Genomic DNA, 27,786 nt, shown 5'->3' with positions numbered 1-27,786 from the left:
CAGTACAGATATTACTGAGAACATGAGATTTGCTTTACAGCAAAGTTAAAACACACTGAGAGTGACACAAAGACAGGACATGTATGTTACATTGCTAACACAAGTTAGACAGTGTAAAGACAGAATGCAAGAGAGGACATGCAACCGATGGACAGAGTCTTGCAAACTAAGATTTGAATTTGACTGATCTGCTGTCAGTGAAAGAACTTGCTTATTTGCTCAGTCACTACAAAAAGAGCATTTTTCAGCTGCACATGCCTGACCTCACCATCCAGTGTGGGCTGTAATGCAACTGAGCTGCACAGGGAGGCAGCCTGGGAGCCTTGCTTTAACTTGTGAAATGAGAAAATTGTGACATTAACATCTTTGAGGAGGATTAAACAGAAAAAAAGGACAGGTTATTTACAAACTGTAACTGCATTTCAGGAATTTCCATGAACAGATGGGATTAGCAGAACAACAAACCTCCGCCCTTCCAATTTTTCCGGTAGGGTGGGCTGTTGCCAATCTTTCTTGAACTTCTTATTGTGTTTTAACATCAGTCTCTTATCCTTATCTTAGAATGACTCAGAAGAAGCAGGTCCTCAGAGGAAAACTTCAATACTTTTTTTTTTTTTTTTTTTTTTTTAAATCGACGTGTCACTGTTTGGCTAAAGAAATGAAGTCCAAATTATTTTTTCAGCCAGTTGCCTGTTTGATCAAGTTTAGCTTTTAGGTCTGTGTGTCATTTCCTGCACTCCCAGGCAGCTCAGACCTAGATCTGCAGCCAGCTGTTGGCAACAGTCAGGTTCTTGTAAACAAGCTGCTTCTTTCAGGTCAATCAGCTCTATTCCATTACAGTCCAGGAGAGAGGACACGCAGCAATATACAGGCAAACAGAGGGTAGAGCAGCAAGAACTGGAGGTAAGCTGTCATGTTTGAGGCTACAGAAAAACACAGATCTGTGTTCCAGTCATAGCTCTGCAATTTCTTGCTCAACTAACTAAAAGCAATTACTTGGGCTGGTCATATCAATAAGGTCTATAGGAATTTTGTGACTTAGCCCGCACAGCAGAGCAAGAGTTCAATTCCCATTGAAAATAATTCTCTTATGTTTTTGAGAACTATGAAATCAGTTTTTCTATTTCAGTTGCTCTTGGAGGAAGCATTCATAGCACTTTCTTTCCTCATATCTGTAAACCAGCTCCTGTGAGAAGACCTCGTACCCCTGCAATTACTGCTAACAAGAAAACTTCACAGAGGACAGCAAAAGTGGTATTTAATGCCAGGCCTCCTTCAGCTTCCTCTCAAGATGATTTTCAAATCTTTTAACTCCCAGTATCAAAAGAACTACATCTCTTTCTACACCTGCACAGAGAATACATTAGAAAGACACCATGTACCAGCAGGTCTCAATCAGAGTTTCAGTGATGGTGTTGAAAACACCACCAGTCCTGTATACACTAGCAGCCAAAAAGTTTTCAACAGTCGCTGAATGAAGGCCACTGGGGAGCTAATGCAGCCTAACACAGCAGCACACAGTTCTCTGTATGCAGCAGACTTCTGACAAAGAAGAGGAAAGGGAGAAAAAGGGAAAAAGCAAGCCCAAAAGGATCTCTATAGAATTCTTCTTGTCATGAGCAGCAAGGAAACAATTATTTTTGGCATTTCAACTGATACTGAGGTATGAAGACAAGTAGGATGTATCAATTGCTGTCATCTTGTCGTATTGCTTCATAACAAAGTGAGGAGAGGGAAGAGCTTCCCCTGGTACTTATCAAGAATAGAACAGATATGTAACCTGGCAATTTAGTCACTCCAGCTGGAACCTGTGGTGCACAAAAGGAATTGAATGCAAATTTATTAATCTCTTCCCTCTTTCTGGCCATGCACAGTTCTAGCATCTGTGTTTTATGTGGTGGTGAAAAAGAGGAATTGCAACTTTTAGTGTCAATTACTCATTTGCTTCTACCCACACACTAACCCAACGTAAAAATTGTTCCAGAGTTCTGATTCAGCAACATTCATTCATTAATACAGCATTCCTCTCAGCTCGCAGACACCAGTACATGCAGATGCACAGATTGCCTGGACTTGGCCAAACGCAGTCTCCCGCTTAGCTGCTTCAGGAGTGATTTGACCTGCAGCTTTCACTGTGAATTTTCAGAGCAGGTCTGCTGTTCAGTTGGAATCTGAAAATGTGGGGCTGCTTACCCACTCCCACCTATTCACGTGAGACAGTGCTATAAGGCCAACGTTACTTTGCTGACGTTGGGGCAAAGAATTAAAATGTTAAATCAAGAACTGAAAATAGTTCTCTGCTGCTATTCAACAGGGTTGCTGTTCCAAAAAAGATGCACAGCTGCATTATGATTTTGAGCCAAGTCTTTAATCATGAGGACAGATGCATTGCCTGGCAGTATAATTTCTTGATGTTTGTTTTGTAGTTCAGTTGCAACAACAGCGTCAAAAAAACATCTCTATTTAATACATATTCAAAACATTATTATTAATTATTATTTTAAGACAAAACAAACACCTCTTCTTCCAGATTCAAAAACATAAAGGTGGATATAATGCACGTAACCTGTAAGGCAACAGAAATTCTGGGCACAAGGTCCCCACTGAAGCTACTTTGCATATACAACTCAAGGGATTGTGTTCCACACAGGTAAACGCTTGGCAGTTTTTTCACTCTACCCACCTGTTCAGGGCGTACTTGAGCATTAATAAGCTGGAAAACAACAACATCTGGGAGACCAGCATCTTCCAGCAAGAATGAAGTGAGAGTCTCCCCATCTTTCAAAATATCTAGAATTCGTATTCCTCTTCCTGGATGAAGAAAGGAGTATGGGAATCAGTGAAATTCTAGACCAAGGAAGGTAAGGAACATCTCAAACACTGGCTTAAACCAGCAAATCTATGTGCTTTGACTCATGTGCTTAGTAGTGACTAATGGGGTCCAAAACTATTTTTGAAATTCAACGTGATTTTAATCTTTTGCTGGGGAATGATTATGAGAAAATGACGGCTGTTCTGACTCTGTATATCTGATCTCTCAAAGATCCTTCTGAGTAGGACTTGAGCAATGAGAATATTCAAAACATCCCTGATGGCATTTGAAAGTGTCTGCATTTTTTTTTTTTCCTGAGGTAATGATTTATTTTAAATGTTTGGATTGAAGTATGCTACTGTTGTTAGAACGAGGGTCCCTTCTGCTGTATCTTGTGTGAATAACTTTGGCCAACCCTTTACACTTACACTAATTTATTGCTTGCTGTTGATAACCTTTAGCTATTTAACCTGATTCTATAGTTTTTGCATTTAGTGTATCAGTATGAATTTTGCCTCAGCATGGTCCACGTGAAAGCTTGGAAAGTGAAATGACTCCTGTCTGTTAAATACTACGGCCTTAATTAAAGGTAGTTCACCAAGCACTCCCAGACTTATGCAAAGAATGTTTGAAAAGCAGTAGCTCTTGCAGCCTTTAGAACAGGAATTTGAAACTGATAGGAGCAACATATATCACATTGACACGGGGAATGCAGCTTTGGACATCTCCACATAAACATGCACTAATTTGCAGCTGACTGTTTCTGTTCATGCAAGTTATGCAGAATCTCATTAGAGTCCAACAACTAACTTTTACAATCTCACTCTGCATTAAGCTAACTCTGCCCTGGGCTGCAGGTGCTGAGCAGAACTTCTGCAATTGCTCCTCCATGTATTTATTTCAGCAGCAGACACTGAAACAATTATAGGTGCCTGTTGTATTTTCACTGTGCTTGTATTTTCACTGATGCCCTTCCTGGAACCCAGGCACAGTGGAGGAGGAAGCACGTTACAAGAACACATATTGTCAAATGCAAGGGGGGAGTGGGACAAGGAAGGAGGACTCAAGAGGTGAATCTGGTTTAAGAAATCAGGAGGAGGAGCAGCTTTAATTCTAGCATTTGGTAGTTTTCATTGCTCAGCTTTGCAGCCCTAGTATTCTGTTAAGGTTGTTTTCTTACAGGCAATAGTAGTAAGTTACACCACACACAGACCTTATATACATGTAGTTAATTCAACAGTACCCTTTTCTGTATAGATAAAAGTGGTAATTCACATTTCATTACTTTAGCTGACTTTAGCAGGACTGATTTTGTAACTTTGCTTTATGCAAACAGGAGATTCCAAAACTCTTTTATTTTTTAATAAAACATATTACAAAATAACAGATTCTGAAATAGCATTAGCATTATATTTCACAGGAGTTGGGAGCAATGTGTTCTATTTCCCAGCTGGTAAGTAAAGTTGATACAGGATGCAAACCATGGGGTGTTGTCCCTGAGCAATATACTACAAACCCACTGCACTTTATGCTTTTCCTCTCCCCTATACAGGAGTGTTTGTTTTCTACAGCTGTGTAAAAAACACATCTCAGATTATACTCAGATTTTTGTTGTTTGCATTTTGATCTTCCCACTGTTATTTATAGTGAAACACCCTTTCTTACTTCTACTTAGAAACCTCTGATGGGATAGTGGAGCATGTGTATCTGATGGTTTACACACATCTTATTAAAATATATGCTAGGTGGCAATATTTTATTTTAATAAGAATATTATTCCTGTGGCAAAGGATTTGAGAATGGGACAGATCAATTCTGAAAGCCATTGCATTTTTGTGCCATTAGTTTTAGGAGTATCTTTTCAAATTATCTATTTAAAGCCCAAATATTAAATTAAGAAAATGATTATTGGTCCATTTCCTATATTTTCCAAGGATAGCATTTTGAGTTTGGCACATGACTTTGCATAAAAATTAATGGAGTTTATAAGCAAACAGAATTGCAAATTATATAAGTTTGCAATACCTAATCTCTCTAAACACGTAATCAAAACAAGAACAAAGTGTTTCTTTCCTCACTGTTCCAAACCTATTTCAGCGAATACTTGAAATAAAAATCTCTCTAAGCTCTTCTCTGGGTTATGCCCTTCATATTTATTCAGGCATGTTCCCAGCTTTTCATTCCTCTGCATCTTTCAGTGATGCTTTCTTAGTGCTATTGCCTCTACTGTAGTAACAATTAATGAAATCTCTTCATCCACATGTTTCACTTTGGGTGGTGATGTCTCTTTGTTTCTTGTGGCTTGAGTTTTTGTCTACTGTTATTTAAGGAACCTGTTTGCAGAATGAAACTGAATGCCTCTCTCATCTCTCAAATGAAAGGTGTCTGTTGCACCTTCTGTTAATTAATTTTAGTTTACCCTCTCTAACAATAAGCAGAGTAACAGCCAGGTGTGAAATACGTTATGTTGTTAGTCTCTGCATCGTTAACTAATAGTCAGTTTTCAGAAGGAAAAATTCAATAGTCTAAAGGATATAGAGAAAACAATTACCTGCGATTCTTTCAGGATTAGTTCTCATTGTTTCCATAAACTGAGTCATAATGATCAGTTCTTCCCAGACTCTGCCAAGGTCACGGATTTCAGGGGCTTCCAGTAAGAGCTCTTGAGCATCTTTATATACTCTTGCAAGGCTGAAAGAAGTAGTGAATCAATAATAACTTAAGACTGATGACTCTTAAGAACCTTTCACATAAAGAAAAAAAAGAAAAAGAAAAAAGCAAGATTGACTTTCTCTGTGCTATGGATGAGGAAAAAAGTTATTTTGTCCTTAGCCTTGAAACTCAAAGTCCAGTTTTGTGGTGGTAACAAAGTAGTTTCAGGTGGTGTGGGATTCAGATTTTGGAGTCCACAGAAGGTTTCAGAGGGCTACTGGTGTGGCAGAAGGTTGGTCTCTAATAAGCCATGATGATCTTGCTGTGGGGAAAGGACCTTCCCCAAACAACACCTATGTCACAGTTGTACTGAAAACCTGCTCCAGTTATGGCCCAGGATCTGCTTTGGCATTTGGTTGGGGCATTCAGAGCACAAGCAGCCCTGATCAGCTGGATAAATGACATGGAAACGTACAGAATCCTCCCCCCTCTCCCATCTCAGTCCCCTCCAATGTAACAGTGATTTTTAAGTACTTTCAGAAAATATTTCTATTAGGGGTTGAAAACAACAGTGCCTGACTTCACCACAGGAAGCTGTTCACCCACAGTTCTTGGGTTTGGACACACATTTCAAATAAGTATTCAGTCAGGTCCTGTGTTTATAAACAAATATGAAGAACAGATCTTATTAGCAGCATGGGAGGCCAAGCACATCTAGGAATTGAAATATCATAGGCTTTTCCTTCTGCAGTAAAACTGAGATAGAATTTGAATAAATACCTGTTAAGAAGCACAGTATTTCTTTAATGGTTATGTTTTTCCATACATGGAAAGGTAAATCTCTGCCCACATGACTTATTTTAGTTTACAGGAAACAGCAAACAGGAAGGACAAAATTCTTTCAGAAAACACAATGTATTTGCTTCCTCTGTAGTGCACTGAATTTACTCTGACTCACAAAGGGACAGTTCGTTCTGTAATCAGCAACCTAGAAAAGCCAGAGTGTACACAAAATGGAACCCTTCAGCTTCACTGCATGACTGTACCCACAAAGAAGCCCAGGTGACTATTCTAAACCCTGTTCACTAGGAACAAAGTTGAAATGCTAAATTAACTCCAAGCTATGGATTTAAATCTTCTTAAATCTTCTTTTAAATCTTCTTAAATCCTCACCTTTCCCTTTTTGCTTACATCACAGATCTATTCTATAAACTCTCTCCAGTATACTGAGGGACCAATCTGAGCAGGCTGAAGATGCTTCACCCTTTCTCCTTATAACACTCAGCAGGTGACAACACGTTCAACAGGTGCCCAGGGCAAGCTAACAGCAGTTGCCTAGCGGGTCTGTACTACTGCAACCCTGTCTTGCACACAGAGCTCTGCTTACATGGAGTTGTTGTAGTTGGACACAACACCTGGACTCTCTCCAGGGGTTGGGCTGCGGAAACAAGGGTTGTTCATGTTACAGAAGATGCCATGTAACCACGGCAGTGTTCCTGCAGATGGCATGGCCTTGTTTGGGAAGTGACCTGGAGTTGGGAAACAAAAGAATATGAATGATTAGGTGCCTTTTCTAATGCAGCTTGTGTGAAACTGAATAGCATTCTGAGCTTTTTTACTAAACAATGAGTAGTTTGTATAGGATTTTTGAAAGTAATTAGCACTGGACTAATTCTGTTTCCAATGAGACAAGTGGCAGAGCAGATTTTTTTTTTTTTTTTCCTCAACAGAAATGGAATACTAGAATTCTGAATACTTTCAAAAATTCTACTTTCTGATTTTTTTTTTTCTTTTTCAGGCAACATTCATAAACAGTCCAAGCTAAATAAGCAAAACCTGGTATCTCTAGAGTCAAGTAATTATCTAGCCTGAACACTAAGCAACTAGGATGATTATCATGCTACAGTATGTACAAACAGTAATAAATACAGAAAGAATCAGTATTACAAGAGGAGCAATAATCAGCATTACAGCCTTTCAGTATAACTCTGGTTTAAGGTCTCTGGTTTGCATAAAGACAGTCAGTTGGTTACTACCTACTAAGAAAAGAAGCCTACTGTGTAAAATTCATATTTGCTTCACTAAGGTGTACACTTCCACTGGAAAACTCTTAAGTGTTCACACATTATATCTTCTAAAGGAACTGATAAAAACAATATGACTATTTTCTACTGGAATTTAGTTCTGACCTAGCCTATTTATTTATTTATTTATATTCAGTAGTGAGACAATTCATCAACAACAGAATTACAGAAATCTACAATTTGACAGAGCCTTGAGACATCAAGTAAGTCCAACCACAAAATAGCTCACAGGAAAACTAGAGGTTTTTTCCCCCTTGTTGGTAAGTTTTATAATATATGGCTACAAATAACTAAACTACTCACAGCAAAGTCTGTCCTTTTGCCATTAGAAAATACTTGGCATCCAAGACCAGTATCTCTGTCTGAGACCTTCTAGGCATTATCTAACACAGGTCAGAGCATTAAACTTGTCAAATGTTCTTACATTCATGTTGGCGATATAATGGATTAGCCTTCCTCAGCCACACAAGGGCAAGAAATAATGACAGAGGCCACACAAGCTCCACCAGAAGACGAAGCTGGAAAAACAAAAAGCAAAAATCCATTCAAACCAAATGTTAAAGATAAATTAAGTTCTTACACAAAGTGGATGACACTGTAACAATACAGAAAAACAGGATTAGATGCAATAGAGAAACAGAGGGATTTTATCCACACTTTTGCAACGCTGGACTCATTAGCAGGCTAAAGTGTAACATACGTACCTGAAGGTAAAGCCTTTATCATAAACCTACATTCTTTTATATTTACTTTTGCCTCTTTTTGTCACCACTCATTTCAACATCATTAATTTTCTAACACAGGTAAAAATGTATACATTAAGATCAAACCTCTTACTGAATAACATGCAAGGCTCCATCCAAGGCTGCTTTATTGCCCAGGTCTTTTAATACACTTAGTACAGACATCAGCTGCTAGCTGTGACAGAAAATTAAGGGCACTACTTTACCACAGAGAAACATCCTGCCTGTTTTTTCAGTCTTTCCTCCACTCTCATGTTTCAGTTTTACTGCCTCTGTGTGTTTTGGCAGAGGTTTGAAACTACAGTTCTTTGATCTTGTGACACAGGCTTTGGGCTCTGAGGACCAGCTTTTTTTTTTTTTTTTTTTTTTTTTTTTTTTTTTTTTTTTTTTTTTTGTGTGTGTGTGCGTGCCCAGCCACGTGGCGCTTTTTTCCTCCTCCCTACAAGAGCCAGGACAGACTCTTTCCACTGCCTGGGTTGTACTACATGCACAGGAAAGCTCTCCCTGCCTCCTTTCTTTTACTCCTGCCTCCCACATCAGGCACCAAACATGTAACAGTAATGTGTACAGCAGCAGAGCCAAAGACACTGCGCGCCACATGTGAATGTAATTTTTTCCCCCCTTTTTCTTCAGATTGAGCCATGCAGGGTAAAAGATACTCCACAGAATAATTAAGAACAGGTTTTTGGAGCTGCCCTACTTTTTCCACTGTCATTCTGTTTACTGGCTTTAATTAAACACAGTTTAAGATTATGGCAAAAGGATACAAAGCTTTTCAACAGGCAACTGTTTCCTATTTCACACTTTGTTACAAGGTTGGTTTGTTAAAATAAATAAATAAATAAATAAATCACCTAAGAAGTTATGCACGTCTCATTTTTAAAGCCAGACAAAATCTTGCTAGAAGCAAAGTGCAGATGACAACATTTTTGGAGTAGGAAACCTCCCACTGTACAGTTCTTCTCCTCCATAGCTGAGCATACAGTGTTACAGGTCCTTCTCAGCAGCTGGTGTGTCTACACTAACACCCACCGCCAACAATTTAATAAGATGTTTGGGGTAAGCATTATGTGTAAATGAACTCTAAGGGGTAAGAACTGGGGAAGACTCTTGAGTTGTCATTTTTGCTGCAGTTAACCTGGGTTATTGCTCAGGTGTTGGCTCTTCCTCCATTCCCAGGAAATAAAAAATCCTCAGGTTGAATTCAGCATTACTTTCTCTCTTATCTAACTAGTTTGGATGGGATTGAAGGCTAAAGTACAAGTGAAGCTTTCATTCAGTGTGTTGTACAATGAGGACTGACCAAATGCTGTTAGCCCTCTGTATTTTCCTGCAGGCCTTTTCCTGAGAATATACCGGTATCTCAGAACATACTAGGAAGGATCAGAGAGCAGCCCATAAAACCACAGAACCATAAGATAAAGAGCCAAAAATTCCAGCAATGCACACAGAGGAATGTAATATCCACATGGACTTGTAATGGACCAAGATCAGTGATAAGACCATATAAATCTGACAAGTCTACATTGGCTGTGGATCATCTGTTAACTGTAAGGAAGCCTTTCCTCTTGTGAATTAGAGTAAATAATGAACTTATGTAAAAGATTGGATATGCCTCCATTTGTGGTACAGCACGATAGTTACCAAAAACCAAGCTGATTTTCCCCAAACATTTTATATCTGCTTTTGACATTAGGGATTTTTGTTTTGGTTACCTTGTTTCTCTGTGTGAACAAATAAGCAGGTAGATTTATGTACTTAAAAATAACATTATTTTTACTGGCTCAGTTTTAAGATTTGTTTTACCCTTCAGAGTAGAGAAAATATTTCTCTGATGTGGATTAAATCACTGTGCTTAAAAGCTAGGAATGATCACCACAAAAAGGCATTCTTTGGCAACACCAGGAAACCCCGAGGCTAGCACTTTTGAAACTTCTAAAAGAAAAATATTAAAAAGAAAAAAAAAGGAATTCCTAAAACCCAAGCAAGAACTTTGGGTGAAATATCTGGAAATACTTGCTTAAATCAACAGTATTTCATACACTGAAAATACTGAAGACATGGATCTATTTGCTAAAAAGTTTTTAAAAAGGCTTTCAATTCTCTCAGTATACATATTATACATTCCAAGATGGACTTACTTACGTTTCCTTCCTTCCTTCTTTCCTTCCTCTCTCTCTCTCTCTCTCTCTCTCCTTCCTTTCTTTTTATTCCCTGAACTTGAGAACCAAACTATTACAGCTCCTTGGTAATCAGTAAATGCAGGCTAGCTTTGTAATGGGGTCCTTATATGTGGTGTAATTTAGGTGTGGATCAGTTAATTTCATACTGTATTAAATCACGACTTGACAATGTTGCATGCATCAGCTCTTGCTGGCAATGCAAACTGTGGGATAAAGTCTGCAGAGAAGCTACGAAACAATGGACATTCAATTTGTCTATGGAAAAATCACGTAATTCTTTGATCTTGGAATTTTTAGCTTGAGTCATTCATAATAACTAAGATCTCCAGGAGTTATGGAAGAGGACAAGACAGCTGGTGCATTTTTACACAATATACCTTTTGTTATTTTCTATTAGCCAAAACCAAGCAAACACATTAGCATGGACACAAAAGTGGGCTCTGTCTCAGCTCCGTCAGCAAAATAACTGGAAACGTTGGAGATACCTTCCATCTGGTTTTGACCAAATTCTAGTCAAAGCAACTCTGGTTCCAAGCAACTCTGGATACATTTATTACAACTTTCAAACAATGATAGCACAGAAAAAATCACGACAGCATAGGCAAGCATTTCAACTTATCCTGATTCTGTTTGATCCTGTTGATGTCTGTTATCAAGACAAAATCATCTGCATGACTGTTACAGCTTCACAGCCACCTGACTGTAGTTCCTTATTATTTTTAGTTTGAAATGGTTGGTCTTTCTCTATATGAGCTCAAAGGGAACTTTCCATGAAAAACAGCTTGACAGAAGGAGTCTCAGTACATCATATAACCATGACCCTGTCTTAGGGTTTTGACCAAGAAAAAAAAAAAAGAAGAAAAAAAAGGTGAAATACGGTAAAAACTAATAGATAAATCTGCTCTAATCCATGACTAAGTGTCACAAGATCTAGAAGGATTGAAAGGATTTAAAATACTTCTCTGACTTCCACCTTTTTTATCATGATATTCAAGCACATAAAGAAAAAAAAATTAATTGAGCTTCAGGCCCCTAATTGGATTCACTTCTAAAAGCAGTTGGGTGTAAGAAGTAAATCTAAAATTAGGAATCAAATTTCCCTAAGCCCACATTTTCCTGACAACAGATCTTCTTCTATGAATGTAACAAAATATTACTGCCCACACCTCTTTTCCTTGTATGCTGTAGTATTTGTAAAATAAACAAAGAAAACAATGCAACACTGTCTGCAAGAAACATCTTTGCAAACTGCACAAGACAATATCCCAGTCTCATTTGATTCTGTCAGGAATTTGTGATTTTTATATGCTGATAAAAATGGCTATCGGGGGAGGTCCCAGTTGACTGGCGGCTAGCAAACGTGACGCCCATCTACAAGAAGAGCCAGAGGGCTGACCCGGGAAACTACAGGCCTGTCAGTTTAACCCCAGTGCCAGGGAAGCTCATGGAGCAGATCCTCTTGAGAGTCATCACGCAGCATTTGCAGGGCAAGCAGGCGATCAGGCCCAGTCAGCATGGGTTTATGAAAGGCAGGTCCTGCTTGATGAACCTGATCTACGTCTATGACAAAGTGACACGCTGGGTGGACGAGGGAAAGGCTGTGGATGTGGTCTACCTTGACTTCAGCAAGGCTTTTGACACCGTCTCCCACAGCATTCTCCTCAAGAACCTGGCTGCTCTTGGCTTGGACTGGCGCACGCTTCGTTGGGTTAGAAACTGGCTGGATAGCTGGGCCCAAAGAGTCGTGGTGAATGGAGCCAAGTCCAGTTGGAGGCCAGTCACTAGTGGCGTCCCCCAGGGCTCGGTGCTGGGGCCGGTCCTCTTTAATATCTTCATCGATGATCTGGACGAGGGCATCGAGTGCACCCTCAGTAAGTTTGCAGATGACACCAAGTTAGGTGTGTGTGTCGATCTGCTGGAGGGTAGGAAGGCTTTGCAGGAGGATCTGGATAGGCGGCACCAATGGGCTGAGGTCAACTGCATGAAGTTCAACAAGGTCAAGTGCCAGGTCCTGCACCTGGGGCGCAATAACCCCAAGCAGAGCTACAGGCTGGGAGATGAGTGGTTGGAGAGCTGCCAGGCAGAGAAGGACCTGGGAGTGATGGTGGATAGTCGGCTGAATATGAGCCAGCAGTGTGCTCAGGTGGCCAAGAAGGCCAACGGCATCCTGGCTTGTATCAGGAACAGTGTGGCCAGCAGGACTAGGGAAGTGATCGTCCCCCTGTACTCGGCTCTGGTGAGGCCGCACCTCGAGTACTGTGTTCAGTTTTGGGCCCCTCGCTACAAGAAGGACATCGAGGTGCTTGAGCAGGTCCAGAGAAGGGCGACGAAGCTGGTGAGGGGCCTGGAGAACAAGTCCTACGAGGAGCAGCTGAGGGAGCTGGGCTTGTTCAGCCTGGAGAAAAGGAGGCTCAGGGGTGACCTTATTGCTCTTTACAGATACCTTAAAGGAGGCTGTAGCGAGGTGGGGGTTGGCCTGTTCTCCCACGTGCCTGGTGACAGGACGAGGGGGAATGGGCTTAAGTTGCGCCAGGGGAGTTTTAGGTTGGATGTTAGGAAAAACTTCTTTACCAAAAGGGTTGTCAGACATTGGAACGGGCTGCCCAGGGAAGTGGTGGAGTCACCACCCCTGGAAGTCTTTAAAAGACGTTTAGATGTAGAGCTTAGGGATATGGTTTAGTGGGGATTGTTAGCGTTAGGTCAGAGGTTGGACTCGATGATCTTGAGGTCTCTTCCAACCTAGAAATTCTGTGATTCTGTGATAAATGTATCACCAGTCATTTCATCCAGGGGACTGCATGGTCCAAAGCTGAAATCCAAAGACTAATATTTTACCTTTTGTCTTTTCCGAAGAATCCAGTTCTTCCAGAGTAGAAGTCTGATTTGCCTAAGGAAGTTCATTCTTCTGCACCAACTGTTCTAGCAAACCTGTGGCAAAGGATACATTGACATTTCTCAGCTGACAGTTTAAACAGATCTGAGATCAACAAAACTGTTTTCTGTTCTTATTTTAAGATTATGTTATTGTGGAGATTGGTTCCTGTCATTGTCTGCACCATATAATTTTGCACTTGATATACTATCACACATGAAAAAATGTGGCTTTCCTTTGTTTTGAGGCTGTTTCCTGTCACACATTTTATCAGCAAAAAGAAAGAGAGAGGAAAAGCATTTCTTTCAAGTGAAAAAATGTCACTAACATTGAATCCAGCTATTAAATTGGACTTTCAAGTAATGAAATGATGCAACAATTAACCGCTTTATCAGATTAAATCAGTGTTTTTAAAATATATTTTTTTTGTTTTACAAGAAAACATGGATTTCCAATTACTTTACATAAAAAATACTTACAGGCAGAATTAGTCTTTCCATTTAGACACTATAAATGTATACTGATAAGCACACTGGGTTTTGGAAAGGCAAATTAATTTTGTTCCCATTTAAAACAAAATAAAAAAGAAAAAAACAAAACCAAAAAAATGGGATCTCAGATTTACAGGTTTTTAAATTCAGCGCCTTGTAGGACACTTTACAGGGGATACAACAGAATTTAAGCCACTGTATGCTCTGCTTACTAGATTCATGCCTCATTTTAACCAACTTGAATTTTTACCCTCAAAAAGAAAAAGAGAATTGGACACATAAGTCTAAACAGATACCTTCCACATACAGGGACCTATTCAAAAATAAAGGAAACATTTTAATTTGTTCCTGTATACACTTCCTACTTTATAGCTGCCTTATGGATAAGAGAATAGTTTCTTCATGATTGATTAGTAACTGAGAGTCAGTGGAAAGGAGATGTAAGTTAAATATTGGAAAGCACTTTCTGACTATGAGAATGATGAGGTAGATCTGTTTGTTGGATATTACCCAAATCTCTAACAAGAATTGCACAGGCAAAACTGGTCACAGATTAGGTGATTTGTTGAGTCTCTCTTGCCACTGTTCATCTAGAATTTTGTTTGTAGATAATCTATTAAGTGGAGGAAATCTTGTTTTAAGAGGCAAAACTTGGATAGCATGTAAGAATATGTTGTCCTAACTTGTCAACACAGCATTAGTTGACACAAAAATAAGTTCGTAACTCTTTGACCATTTCAGAAAATCTTCTCAGGTGCACATTTTAAGATCTGAAAACAAATTCAGACCTCAACAGGACACAGGAAGACAGCATTGGTTAGAGGGGCTGACACCTGCTGGAAAAATGTTCCTAAAAGACATGCAGATCTCTTCTGACACATTGAACACGGAAGAGACGGGGACAGAGTATTTGAGACCAAGCTTAGCTAGAATTGTCTATGCTGCTTACTGGGGACCAAATAACAAGACATCAATTCTGCAGAAAAAAATCAATGCAAAGCTGATGATGACAAAACCTGCATCATTTCCCATATTTTGTAGGTTAAGAGTTTCATGTAATTTTCAGTGTTAGTCCATCAACTGTAGTAACTCAAGTTCTAGAACAACACAGGAAATGAGACCAGGTAAAAAAAGCTATTGCTGTTGTAAAGTGTAAATGGATTAACATTTGATGGTTTGAAGACATACACTTTTGGATTGCAACAGCTTCCCAGCTTGACAGGATAAAATCTAAAGGGAACAAAATAAACCCATTGCTTTGAGTGACTCTGACCAATTCCACGCTACTGCGTTGAAAAGTAGTCCTTATGGTACAGAGAGCATTAAGATCCTAAACAGACATAATGACATGCAGCAGACAACAATTTTATTTTGGGAGATCCAGCTTCACACTGATGCGATTTGGGGCCTATTTTGACCACCTAACAGAGGGAACAAAATTGAAGTCTTACTTTGAGACCAAACACCTGAATACAGAAGAGTGAGAAAGAAAATCTGTATCAAGTTTCAGATTGACCATTTGATTCCTATGTATACATGGGTGATAGAAAAGGCTAGAATTTAGACAGTATCATTCACTTTTTTCCCCTCTTTTCCTCAGTAATTCAAAAGAAGCACATCTAGTTCTTCAGATGTTTACCCAATCGAGCGCACTTCTGAGCAATTAACTGTTGGAAGGGTTTAGATCCCAGGAAAATAAAATAAAATAAAATTGGCTGACCTTCAAGGCAAGACAAGATTTTGGCAGTTTCACTACTGACAGCAGGTTCTGCAGCTGAACAGGCTGATGGCTCCCTTGGAAAGCCAAGTTTATATATATATTTAGTTGCAGGCAGCTCCAGTAGCAATCAGCTTGCTGTTGCCATTAGTGTGGCATGCCTGCAACTCCTTAAGGGTTTCCACTGACGTTCTCTTCACAGACTACGGGCAGTCAGATGGCTTTCTGACACCCTTGCATAACCCAGGACTCTCTAACCTGTTGGTGTTCTGAAGAATGAATCCTACAGCTGGAAAAATGGGAAAAGGCCAATTCTGTTCTAGCTCCTTTCATCTTCCTCTAAACCCCAGGTGGGCACTCTGCAATCTTTCTGCAACAGCTGTGAAAGGAAATTCAAGCCTTCATACCAAGGCCATAAAATATGTACTCTGCCAGTGTTCTGGCCTCTCCTCTTCTTCCTCTTGGCTCATTACTGAACTATCCAATATGTTGTTTCTATCTCACTGAGAGATTCCCTAGTAGTACAGAGTCTGTCAGCTCATGTTCCCACATTGCTCACAATGTATGACATACCTGCACCATCCTGTAACTTTTACTATTGTTGTTAGCAAGTAAAAATTGCAGTGCAAGGTCATGAATGGGGTTAGGATTGCCAGATAACATTCTGTTAGCATTCGCCCTAGAAAATTTAGCTACTTTTCTGACACTTGGCATTTAAGTAGTAAAGAAGACAGAACTAATAACCTTGGGAAGAAAAAGGGACATAAGTAAGGTTATCCAGATTGTCCTTCTACATTAAACCTTGCTAGTTAGGGCTGTTGAGAGCCATCGGGAGAGAGATTCCTTATAAGAGAAGTAACTCCTTAATGATAGACAACCTAATTAACATGTACAAATTGCAAAGGAATCAGTGAAAGAAAGAAAACAGCGATTACTAGACTGATTGCCAAGGTTAAGATTCTGCTAAATAAATCAGAATATAAAAACATTTTTCTTTTTAGCCTAAACCAAGATATTTAAATTATAGCATTAATACTTGAGGTGCAGACAACATATAAAACATGAAGAAAGATTCCATTTTGCTCTGCGGACATATTTTAGAAACATTTCTAATTTTACCGCATATTTACATTTCTCCAGGCTGCCTTGTTTATTAAACCTTAATTGGGAGCTAGTGGAAAGAAGCTTGCTTTCCTAAATGGAACACTTTCACAATTATGACTGTTGTCTTTGTCTTAAGTCTGTTAAGAGTAATTGTCTTAACCTTATACAGCTTAGAAACCTAAATTAGACAGGTAAACATGGAACAGAAGTGTAGGAAAAAAGAACTAAAATAGTGCAATCAGGAGACAGTGGAGAGATAAACCTCAGATTCTGTAGCAGGACAGAATAAATAAGTAGTAACTCATTTTCAGTCCCGAAATATCCTTCCCTATCTAGGCATTACTCGACAGATTAACATAGAACTGTATCGTCAAGATTCAAACTCTACGAATTTAAGTAGAGCAAAACAGTGCAATTTAACTACAGAGAAGGTCCATGCTAAAAATAGTACCTAGCAACAATGCGTCGAGAACTCCACATGGGCTCTGGAGGTACGTGAACTTCTGAAGTGATTAGTCATGCTGTAGATCTACCTTTGTTCTTAAAGGCAGAAGCATCCAGATCACAAGATCAGCCAGGGTTTGAGGCAACTGCGATTAGGAACAGCACAGGCACTACAAGAAATTCAGTTACCAAAAAAGTTAAGCTTATTAACACAGATATTAACCCCCCTCCTAAAAGCAGAAAACTACAACAAAAAACAAAACAAACACGCCAGAACTGTTCATTCAGCTTTCACAAAAGAAGCTAATGCCAATCAAGTTTGTTAATATTTAGAATGGCGTGCATTTGCTGCCCAAAGATAACAAGCTCAAAGGATGTGACTTATATCCATGGCATACATAAATCTCTGGATTGTTAATTTTCCTTTTGCAGGAACTGATTTCCACTTCCGGGGGCTGAGTGTAAGGGTCAACAAAAATAACTTGGTTCCATCAGCAGCATACTGCTGAAGCGTGGGAAGACTATTACGAATTCCCAAACCATAGGAAAATAAAAAATGGCACTTCTTCTGTGCTTTCTTCCTTTTTTGCTAGCTGTTAGTATGATAACATAGAAAAATGATTTGCTGCATACATTCAGAAAAAAAATTATATGTATTGTTGACAGAAGACAAGTGAAACAATTAGTTACATCCATCATTACTACTAGTTTTACTACACAATGTAACAAAGCTAAATACTGATTTTAAATCAGTAGAAATAAGTTAACTTTTATATTTAAAAAACTAATTTCTCAAAGTTCAATCCTATCTTACTACCTTCAGGACAACATCAGAAAGAAACAAGCAAACAAGCAAGGCATAAAAATATCTTTAAACAATAAAGTCATAAAAAGGGGCTTTTTCTTCATTCTTTTTCTAGCTTTTGCCTTTCAACAGGGAAATATAGCAACAGCTTTTAAAACCTTGACATTCTAGTGTTACAGCTGGAACTACAAAAAGCCATTAGAAATTAAGTTAAGCATTTATTTCTCAGCTGATAGTAAATGAAGACAGTAATAGACTGAATCAGATGCCTCTGTATTTTACTTCATGTTAGGTAACAGGGAGGCCTAAAAATGAGTTAAACAAATCCACATCATGTGGAGTAGGTTTCATATTTTGACTGGCTGCCAACAATGAACAATAGCTCTTCCCTGACTTAATCCTGGAGGTTCAGTAAAACATTCCTTTTTTTTCCAGACTGTAAATAGCAGTTAGCAAAGGGTACTCTTACCCTGTTTGTACTGTACCTATTATACCTTATTAATAAAAGCTATCAACAAATTCTCTTAACTGTGTATTTCTTCAGGTATTGTATTTATATTTTATCAATTTAATCAATACCTTCACTATGTTCCTGCTTCTGCTGAGGACCCTGAGCTCCAGGGGTACTGACATATCAGACTACTTCATTACCAGGTTAAGAACAATGCAGTGTGTTAATTAATTCTTAGACTGTTTAATCTAAGCACTGCCCTTAGTAACTTTATAAGCAGAGTTCTTCAACTGTATGTCTGCTGCTATGGTCTTAGAGAAGACACAAGCCTTTCCCACTACTTCAACACTTAGTTCATAGGAATTTCAACACTTTCTCTAAGCTCCATTTGTTTTATGAAGGTGGCACAAGTATTTTTCTCTATAGGAGACAATGTTCTAGAGACTGGGAATTTCTTCTGGGCTGTGCAGACAAATCAAACCTGCAGTAACCGGAGAAAAATATTTTTTTTACCCAGTTCATTTTCACACATGACTATGACAAAATGAATGTTTTTGCTGTTCCTGCCACACTTCCCTTGTGAAAAGCATGGGGAGTTTGTTCTTCTAGTGTCTGCGTGTGCAAAAGTAGCCAGGTACGGTAGTTTAGTACATTTCTTCATGGATCATCACTCCACAGGAAGAGAGAGAGAGTGAGACATAGAAGTAACCATTTCATAACACCACTATAGGACAAAGAAGACTGCTCTTCTCAACCAAGACTTCTTCAATGTTAGGTTTTCTAGAACTTCTAAAATGTCAGCAAGCTGCAAGCTCTCATAGGAACACAGTAAGCTGTGTATATAAGAATACAACCTGGCTGAATGTGTTCTAGTTCACACCTCCAGAGATGCATTCAGAGAACTTTTCAGCAAGCTTTGTCCTTCAACTAATATTTACTATATCCAGTTACATATTAGAATTAAACGACTCAGTGCACATCTCCAAGATAAATTATTCCCAACTAGTATCTGTTAAAGGTCAGACACAGAAGCAAAAAAGCACTGAATGAACGCTAAGGGGTTGGTTTGTTTTTAAACAAATTTAAACAAATGATTTTTCATCTTTAAGGGTTTCAATAGACAACAATGCAGCGAAGACCCCCACCAGCATTTCTGTCAGGCAGGGGCTCTGTATGAGCATTATTGTAACGTCCTTCGCTGCCTCACTGGGGCTGTTGTTCCAAGTAGGAGTTGATCACTACCCCAACCTTCATTATTTAAAAAATAATGAAAAAAGTTGTGGCAGCATTTGCCCATTTCTTTCTCCCTTGTAGGGCTCTTGGGAGACCTTTGGGAATCCTCCACAGAACTCTGCTTCACTGAATTTGATAATCTGTAAGTTTATATCAGACCACACCACAGCTCTGACAGCACAGCACCGCACTTAGCACCCTGCTTCCTTACCACGACTATCTCAGGACATTCAAGCAGCTGCACAGATTTGTTGCCTAAACCAACGACTTCAAGCAGGCCTTCTTCAGGAAGGATTACTTGGCCACCTCATCTTTTAAACGTGGCCTTGGTCTAATTTCATTTGGCTGTGTTCATATCACAGCCCTGCTGCAATCTTAACAAAGAAATAAGGGGCTTTATGAACCTGCAGAAGGAAGTCCACTCTGACTAATGGCTTTGCAAAACAGAGAAACTAGGGCTGCTATTAGGCTGCAGCTTGTACTTAAGCACTGCTACTATGTCTGAGGCAATCAGACAATTTAACTCTTTTATTCAGCAAACAAACATTTTAGCCTTGAGATGAGCTCAAGTTATTTTAAGAAAATTGCTATTTTTTTGCTGCCTGTATGGTATGCAGAGACAGCTCTAACAGATTAAACTAATCTCTCCTAATTAGATTTTTACATCACAAGGATAATGATGTGTTATGTTTCTTCTACGTTCAACTACATCAGCTCTATCTGTGACCCACCTTTGCTTTGTAAACAGTGGGATCTTCAAAAGTAAACACAGAAAGCTTATGTGGGGCCTACCAGTTCACAGGGGAGGAGAAAATATGGTTCAGCTTAAAAAGCGCGCTGTGCACAGTTTCTCTGGTAGCTCTATCTACAGTTGTCACCATCACTTAGGGATTTCCTAATCTGTAGTTTGTTGCTAGCAGCAGCAAAAAAGAACATGGCTAAAGCGGCAAGTGGAAATACAGATTTGATTACAGTCCTTGTATTATGCCTACAATAAACGCGTGATAAAGTTCCCTGGGCTGTACATTCATGAACACATAAATGCAATGCAGTATACCTGTTCATACAGTATACGTGTTCTGCCAGAGTAAGGCTGGGATTGCACTATTTATAGAAAACAAAGGCCCAAATGAGTCATAACGGACACTGTAAGACCTAATTAAATGTTAACATCACTTCACCTACATGTGCCATAGTTTCAACATTGTCAGTATTTTATTAGTTTTCTTATTTCCTAACTTATTCCTGAATTCTGACTACAAAGTCAAAATGATTTTGACTACAAAGTCAAAACTGGTTAAGTGCTGTTTGTTCAGCAAATTATAAAAACATCTCTAGTAAACCCTCCAGCAACACAAGAAAAAAAATCTCTAAAATTATTAGAACGTTAAAACTACCTGCAAAGATAGCTTGGAACATATGCACACTTGTGTACTGGGTGTGCTCATGGGCCAACACTTCTAATTTTCAAGAATAATGCTCTCCAGCATCCTGACAATTTCTGAACTGGTGAGTTGTTCCTTCTTACATAGAAGGAATCTTCTTACTAGATTGTTCCTAGACAGTGCGTCACTAGAAAACTAACACAATTAAATGCTAACACAATTTTGCTGAGGCAAACCAAAGGAGCGTGTGTGTAAACATACCTTATAGACAAGCAGATACACTGTGTGCATATCGAGAAAACTATGATGCACACAGTCAGGATGGGATTTTCTGAGTTAAGGTAATTTTTGCATCCAGTTATCCTAAACTCCTGTGGAAAACCCAAGTGGAAGGTTTTTCATGTTTTTCCTGCTGGGCTTCAGAAGCCTCTATGAATCAGATAAGGCATGACCTGAAGGACAAAAATATGCAGTTGGGGTCAAATGGTATTTCTTGGAAATGGCAGCTAGTGAAAGAATTAAAGAAAAGAGACAAAAAGAGAACTGAGTTGTGCCACTTGAAAAGACCACAAAGAAATCAGTGCACAGAAACTAGTGAAAACTGTACAATTCATAACGTTACTGACAGAATGATTTGAGGGGTGCACTGGCAAGAAATCAGAGAGTAAGAAAAACCCCAGGAAAACATTTTTTTGAAAGGTGCATGCTCCTAGAAATCAAAGGCAAACAGAATCAGACAGATTCCTCCACGTTTCAAAACAGGCAAATGTGGCACCTTAAACAAATCCTGTGACACGTAGACTCAGTGGAGGGCTAATGACCCCTATCTACACAGGACGTGCAGTGATCAAACAATTGCAAAGCATACCAAAGTACAAACTCAGAAGGAATGTTTTCCAGTCTAGCATAACCTGGTTTACTTCACTTAGAAACTCTTCTGCCAACCAGGAACACAAGGGCTTTTTCCTAGCATTCGCCTTTCTCTAACATTTTACATTTTGGGAGCTTTAGGATGCCTTTTTCTTCTATCTGTGAGTGAAAATACTTTTCAAGATCCCACACATCTGTATCTGAAGCCAAACTCTCCTTCCTCTACAAAGAAGAAGGGGCATGCAGATAGAAACTTCTTCTGAAGCCTCCTGCTATATAACTTATTTACATGTTGACATGCTTATATAAAATAGCATTATTTCTAAATATCACAGAACCAGCCTTAAAGCTTTGCTAGTGGAAAGCCAAAATGATTTGTCCCATTTTGCCAGCACAGTAAGTCTGTGTACATTAACAAGCATGATGACCATATAGAAGTAAATCTGTAGAGTGAAAGAGTGAGTGCTGAGGGCTCAGCACCCAGACGCGGTGTCTCAGTTGCTTCAGGTATCTCCAGTCTGGCCCCACAGACCACACATTAGCAACTGAAGCACATCAGGTACCCTGCTGAAGCACGTCTCAGTTTAATCTCATCCAAAACCAGTCAGGCTTGTGTGCTGAGATCACAGAGAATATGTAAAGGAGTCACTTAAAAAGTACAAACGTGATCTGAACTAGATTACCAATGTTAGCATACACACACTGACAGCATTCACACAGCATTTTGTGCTGGCTTTCAGATGACCTCAATTAGGCCTTTACTACACTACAGGAGCTAAAGAATTCATGGATTTGCAAGCAAAACAAGGACTTAAAGAGAAGCAATAAAATACTGGAAAACTTACCACAAAAGCTTACCTCATGCATGAGCACTGCTGTGCTATGGGAAAGTGAAAGATTTCTGAAGGAAACGTTCGGCTAGGCTGCAGAGAAACACGTATCTTAGATGCAGAATAACACTGCTCAGTGGTAAGAAGATTGTTTTAATCCTGTGCTTGATGCAGAACGGCTCAATCTGCAACTTTAAGAACTCCTGAATAAAAAACCTCCCTTATATTCGGTTTGAACAGGACAGGCACAACACGGTATATGTACCAAGAAGCTGATACTCCTTTAAGATTTTCCCCCAGATCCGAACAAACCGTGCATTTGAAAAGATGGTGTCAGAAGGGTAGTTCTGGTAGCATTAGGGGCCCTGCTAAACAAACAGCTGTCATGACTAATTAGGTCAGGTTATTATGGAAGTCAGTACTCTGACAAACCTTTAAGAGGGATGAGGCAGTGCATTACAACTTCAGAAAACCTAATTACCAAGCAAATCTGACACAGAAAGGTTTCCTCCCAAGAGGGCGAGCCGCAGGGGGCTCGCACATTGCGTGACCCGGAGTCCTGTCACCTGAGGGAGGTGGATGGGATTGCAGCAATTCGGCTGCGGTGAAGCAACTCCAAACGCAAGACCTGGAGAAATTTGCACCAGAATAGAAACAAACAATAGGGCCCATTCGTAACATTTCCAGTCAAAAAGAAAACCAGCGGCTTTCCCGTCAGCCTTACGGCCCTGCTACCCCCGCAGCCGTGCTGGGGGCCCGCCCCGCCACGTCCCCCTCGCCTCCGGCCCGCTGAGGCGTTTCTCCCCGCGGGGGGGGAAGGCCTCGCTGCGCCACCGCCAGAAGGGCTTGAAACCGATATACAGCGGCTAACGAAAAATTTAGAAATACTTTTAAAAAGAGATCGCAGCCTCCGGTCCCCCAATTACTGCTCGTCGGCGCTCGGCGCCTCACCTCCCGCAAATGCCTGCTTGTCAGAAATTGCTGCACACATAACACGCCTACGGGGTTACCAAGCACATGTAGCAGTTAGCCCCAGTACTTCGAGACACGCATTTTGAAAGGGATAAACCTTTCAAATAACCGTAAAAATAACCTGCTATAGTATTATAACATCTGCATCTTGCAATGCTGCCCTCACAGTGCTCAGACCAGCCTTTGGGGAGCTGCCTGCCTCAGGAAGTGTCCAAAGAGCTGAAGCACATTAAAAACAGCAGTAGCGTTTCACCCTAGCCCAACATACATGGATGGCACGTGATGAAAACCAGGATGGTAACTTGGCCAGTAGCAGCTAACATTGCACCTTGGTTGAGAAACACATCCATTTGTTCTCACAGACCAGCACACAGATTGATTCTCCATCTCAGCAGCCTGTGTGGGGGGAGTGCTGGAGGCCCTCCATTCACCTGACAGCCACTAACTAAAAGTATCAAAATTTTTATTAGAACTTAATCCATTACCATATTCAGTACTGAACATATGCTAAAGTATCTAAAAATATAGTGAGACCATAGATTTAACTGAAGTTTAAAAATGAATTTCCATCATGCAGTCCTTATCCATACAGATAATATCATCTTTTCACAACTGTGCTATAATGTTCTGCTACTGTGCCTCTAGATTTCATTAATGCTATTTCTGCTCACATAGCAATTTTTTTCCCCTCCTCTACTCTCAAACTGGGAGAAACTCCCTTCCATGTCAAGAAGACATACTATTCCTCTGATTTTATTATACAGCTTGAAATGTCAGTCTGGCCAGAAGCAGTTGTCTGGCTGGTGCCCTCAGGCTTCACAAAGCAGCACCCTAAGAATGTGGCTAAAGCCATGACCAGAATTGACTAGTGGTAGCATGGCCTCTGACAAGTATGTGGGCTGTGCCTCTGTGCTAAGATGATAAACTCACAATACAGAGCTTCGACTTCCTTGTCATCTTTTGTTCTGGAAACTAAAATCAGATTATGTCCACTGAATGCAATGTGGGATTTATTTGGGTATTTTGGGAGGAAGGACTAAAGGAATGGAGTAGAAAAGTTCTGTTTTACAGTGTTAATCATACTGAAAATTGTTTCTTTGCTCTTCCTAGTCCGTTCAGTCGTTATTGTTAGGAAGTACTATGCTAACTGTGCTCTACAGCATTTTAGAAAGGGTCAAATTAACTGTAATCTGATTAAGAAAAGTGTAACCATCCCCTAAAGACAGATGCAGAAAAGTATTATTATACTATTGCAAAGGCCAAATGTCCATATTTTAATAAGTTAGAAGATATCCATATATAGAAGCCACAGAGTCACTGAAATGTTAACAAGTTAATATATTTTAAAGCAAATATAACAGTGTACACATAAAAACCATTTAATATAAAGTGAAAACCATTAGATGCACCTACTACTGCAGATTTTTGGTTATTTTCAGCTCTTTCACTGACACTTGGAAACAGTGCTCTTCATTTCAGTTACACCAAGTTAGATGGCAAAACTGATCTACAGCAAGCAAATTGCTGCCTTTTCATTCCACTGGGAAAGACAGCACCACTGCAACTGAGTCTCTCTAGAAGGGCTCCCATATGAAACTGACTGTGAACATTTGTCCCACTCACTAACACATACAAGAAATTAGACGTGTTTTGGCTGCTGCTTCTGAATAGCAAAGCTCAGTAAGTGCATCTTTGCTGTACAAAGTGACACACAGAAAACTGTCAACAGATAACCATATCTGCCTAAATATACACATATGATACATAATGACGGGCCATGCTGGCCAGTAAGTAAGTCTCTTCAGGAGCAAAGCTTTAATTGCACAGATTATAAAACTGAACAAATGCTTCTACAGAGCAAATTACAAGCTTTGGTTTATGCTTAGACAGTGAACAAACCCTTCCATTTTTATTAACATCTATTATGAAAAATGGGTCACCTCATTGCTACATGTGATAGTCAGTTCTCTATGATTAAGTACTTCATTCCATACAATGAAATGAAGCTCTGTGTCTTATCCAATGAACCCATTAGCTGTATTCTGGATTGGGATGCAATAAATCCTTATGAAAATCCACTGAATTACAAAAAATTTCGACTTACTTCCTTCACGATTCCCCACCCCTCCCCTCCATTTTTAAAAAGCTGCATATATAAAAATAACTTCAATATGGCACAGAAGTGGGATTCTCAAGGGAAAGCATAGGGTAAATGGACAAATGGAAGTATCCCCTGGCAAGATCAACGAACTGCATACAGTCCATGAGGAACTTGCACCCTATACAAAATGAGCTTCCCTGTGTTCCAACTCTTGGATCCTTTTTGGTCTCAGTCTCTGATAAGTAGGCTTCAGATCTGTAGGGTGAGCATCCTCTGAGCTAGTTTTTTGTTCACTTGTGTTTTGTCCAGGATCACCTGATAAAGGCACAGAGCTCCTAGCTAGTTTCACAGTATTATCCTGGTGAAGCACCGAGCTAGCACTGGTTGATGCACAAGCTTTTGCGGTAGACCTCTCTTCATTTTGTTTTGATTTGTTAGAGGGTGGTTTATAAAATGTCCCTGGGGGTGGCTGCAATGTTCTTGATGCTCTGAAGGTAGCAACAGGCTTGGCATCAGGACCACTCCCTTCTGCTGCTGTCCTTCCTGACCTTACAGAAAGAGAGTATGGCTTAACATGAAGACTGGCATTAGCAGAATTGTTACCCATGCTGCATGATGAAGATAAGGCACCTGCAGTTCCACTCTCAAGTGCTCGGTTCTCCTGGGGCACATTAGTCACAATCATCGCTGTCCTTGCTGTGATATCATATTGTTTATATTGCTTGTCCCAAGTTTTTCGCAGCATCTGGGTGTCACAACAAGAAAGTCTGCAACAGGTACTAACAGCAGAGAGTGCCTTTACCTCTGAAACTTCTTCAATAGTAGGGCTCTTGCCGAGATTCTCCGGACTTACTGCTCCTGCATTTTTTGTATTTCTTTCATTCAAAACACATGGAGGAAGTATCCTGTCTACAGGTAAGCTCACAGGTCGAATAGCTAGTTTTGTCCTTGGAACCCGCAATGGAACTTTGTTAATTTGACGATTAGGTTTTGCAGGAAGTAAGTTAATTTTACAGCCATCTTCACCTGGAGAAACAAATGAATCATTGTCTTTTTCTGAAGCTGGACTCACAGCATCACCTGAAAACACATAAATAGATGCTCGTCAAGTCAGCAAGACTTTAACAAACAGAATACAATCTTCATTAATGGCTCCCTCACAGCTGGTATTGTAATAGGATAACAGCTTTTAGGTATAACTTTCCACATAGCTATAAGCAACCTGCTAAAACCAAATGTTAGTATTTCAATAACAGTAAAACAGACATTGTACAGATGTGACTAAGGAGAAAGCAGACAGAGACTACATTACTTTTTTTTTTTTTTTTTTTTTTGCTAGTGCTCTCCCATTTCCTGGATAATTTTCCATTTTTAAGATTTTAACAGTTTTCAGAATGTTGTACTCTATGTACAGAATATCACCAAACTGGTAACAACAACTCAAAATCGTTGTAATTACGAGATCATGTATAGTTACATGTAAATAAAGTGTAGGAAATCATGCCTACGTTAAAATAAACCACTGTAGTAGCGCATGCAAACAGGAGAACAAAAATCTTATACAAGATTTATAGGTAGGATAGGCAAACCTGTCTCTTTTGGAGCAGAAATAATGTCCAAAACGCTTGCAGCTGTTGATTCTGTCAGAGAGCTACTCTTTCCAGAGCCTTCTTGTTTACCACCAAAAGGTAATGAAGCACGTTCTGGGAGACAACAATGATCAAAACGTTTATCACTGGATATTGCTTCATAGCATCATAGTAGATTGCAGAAATCCACGGCCACAATGTTTTTTACCATTTTTTTTTTTCCTAAAGAAGTCACCATTGTGTTGTCTTAACAAATACTTTAAATTGATTTTATAACCACATTTATTTCTGATAGCCTTTAGAAAGATTTAATTCTGTTCCTCTTACAAAGAAAAACACTATATCAAGCACTAACAAGCAAGCTTTTAGGCAAGACTAGCTTGTTTGAATTGAAGAGCTACATGCACCATAATCTAATTCATCTATGCATCCACTTAAATGCATTTTA

The 27,786-nt window shown here is 39.5% G+C and overlaps 2 protein-coding genes across 6 annotated transcripts in view; both read right to left on the bottom strand.

Moving 5' to 3' along the window:
• Positions 1-13,375, bottom strand: part of ABCA4 (ATP binding cassette subfamily A member 4) — a 70,598-nt gene extending 57,223 nt beyond the window's left edge. The window contains exons 1-5 of the mRNA XM_032191821.1: positions 13,310-13,375; positions 7,973-8,066; positions 6,852-6,993; positions 5,364-5,503; positions 2,684-2,811 (exon numbers count right to left, since the gene is read on the bottom strand). Coding sequence (XP_032047712.1) covers positions 2,684-2,811; positions 5,364-5,503; positions 6,852-6,993; positions 7,973-8,066; positions 13,310-13,375 — 570 coding nt within the window. The remainder of the gene's footprint in view (positions 1-2,683; positions 2,812-5,363; positions 5,504-6,851; positions 6,994-7,972; positions 8,067-13,309) is intronic.
• Positions 13,376-24,920: 11,545 nt separating this feature from the next.
• The window catches only part of ARHGAP29 (Rho GTPase activating protein 29), a 59,002-nt gene continuing 56,136 nt past the window's right edge, over positions 24,921-27,786 (bottom strand). For 4 of the 5 annotated variants that reach the window (XM_032192052.1, XM_032192054.1, XM_032192053.1 and 1 more), the window contains 2 exons: positions 27,339-27,452; positions 24,921-26,829 (listed from right to left, as the gene is read on the bottom strand). In XM_032192052.1, coding sequence (XP_032047943.1) covers positions 25,928-26,829; positions 27,339-27,452 — 1,016 coding nt within the window. In that variant the 3' untranslated portion in view covers positions 24,921-25,927. The remainder of the gene's footprint in view (positions 26,830-27,338; positions 27,453-27,786) is intronic. The other variant, XM_032192055.1, reaches the window with a different exon arrangement.

The sequence above is a fragment of the Aythya fuligula genome, chromosome 8 (assembly GCF_009819795.1).
Source record: "Aythya fuligula isolate bAytFul2 chromosome 8, bAytFul2.pri, whole genome shotgun sequence".
Lineage (NCBI taxonomy): Eukaryota > Metazoa > Chordata > Aves > Anseriformes > Anatidae > Aythya > Aythya fuligula.
The sequence above is the reverse complement of the archived record's forward strand: the minus strand, read 5'-3'. Positions and strand labels throughout refer to the sequence as shown.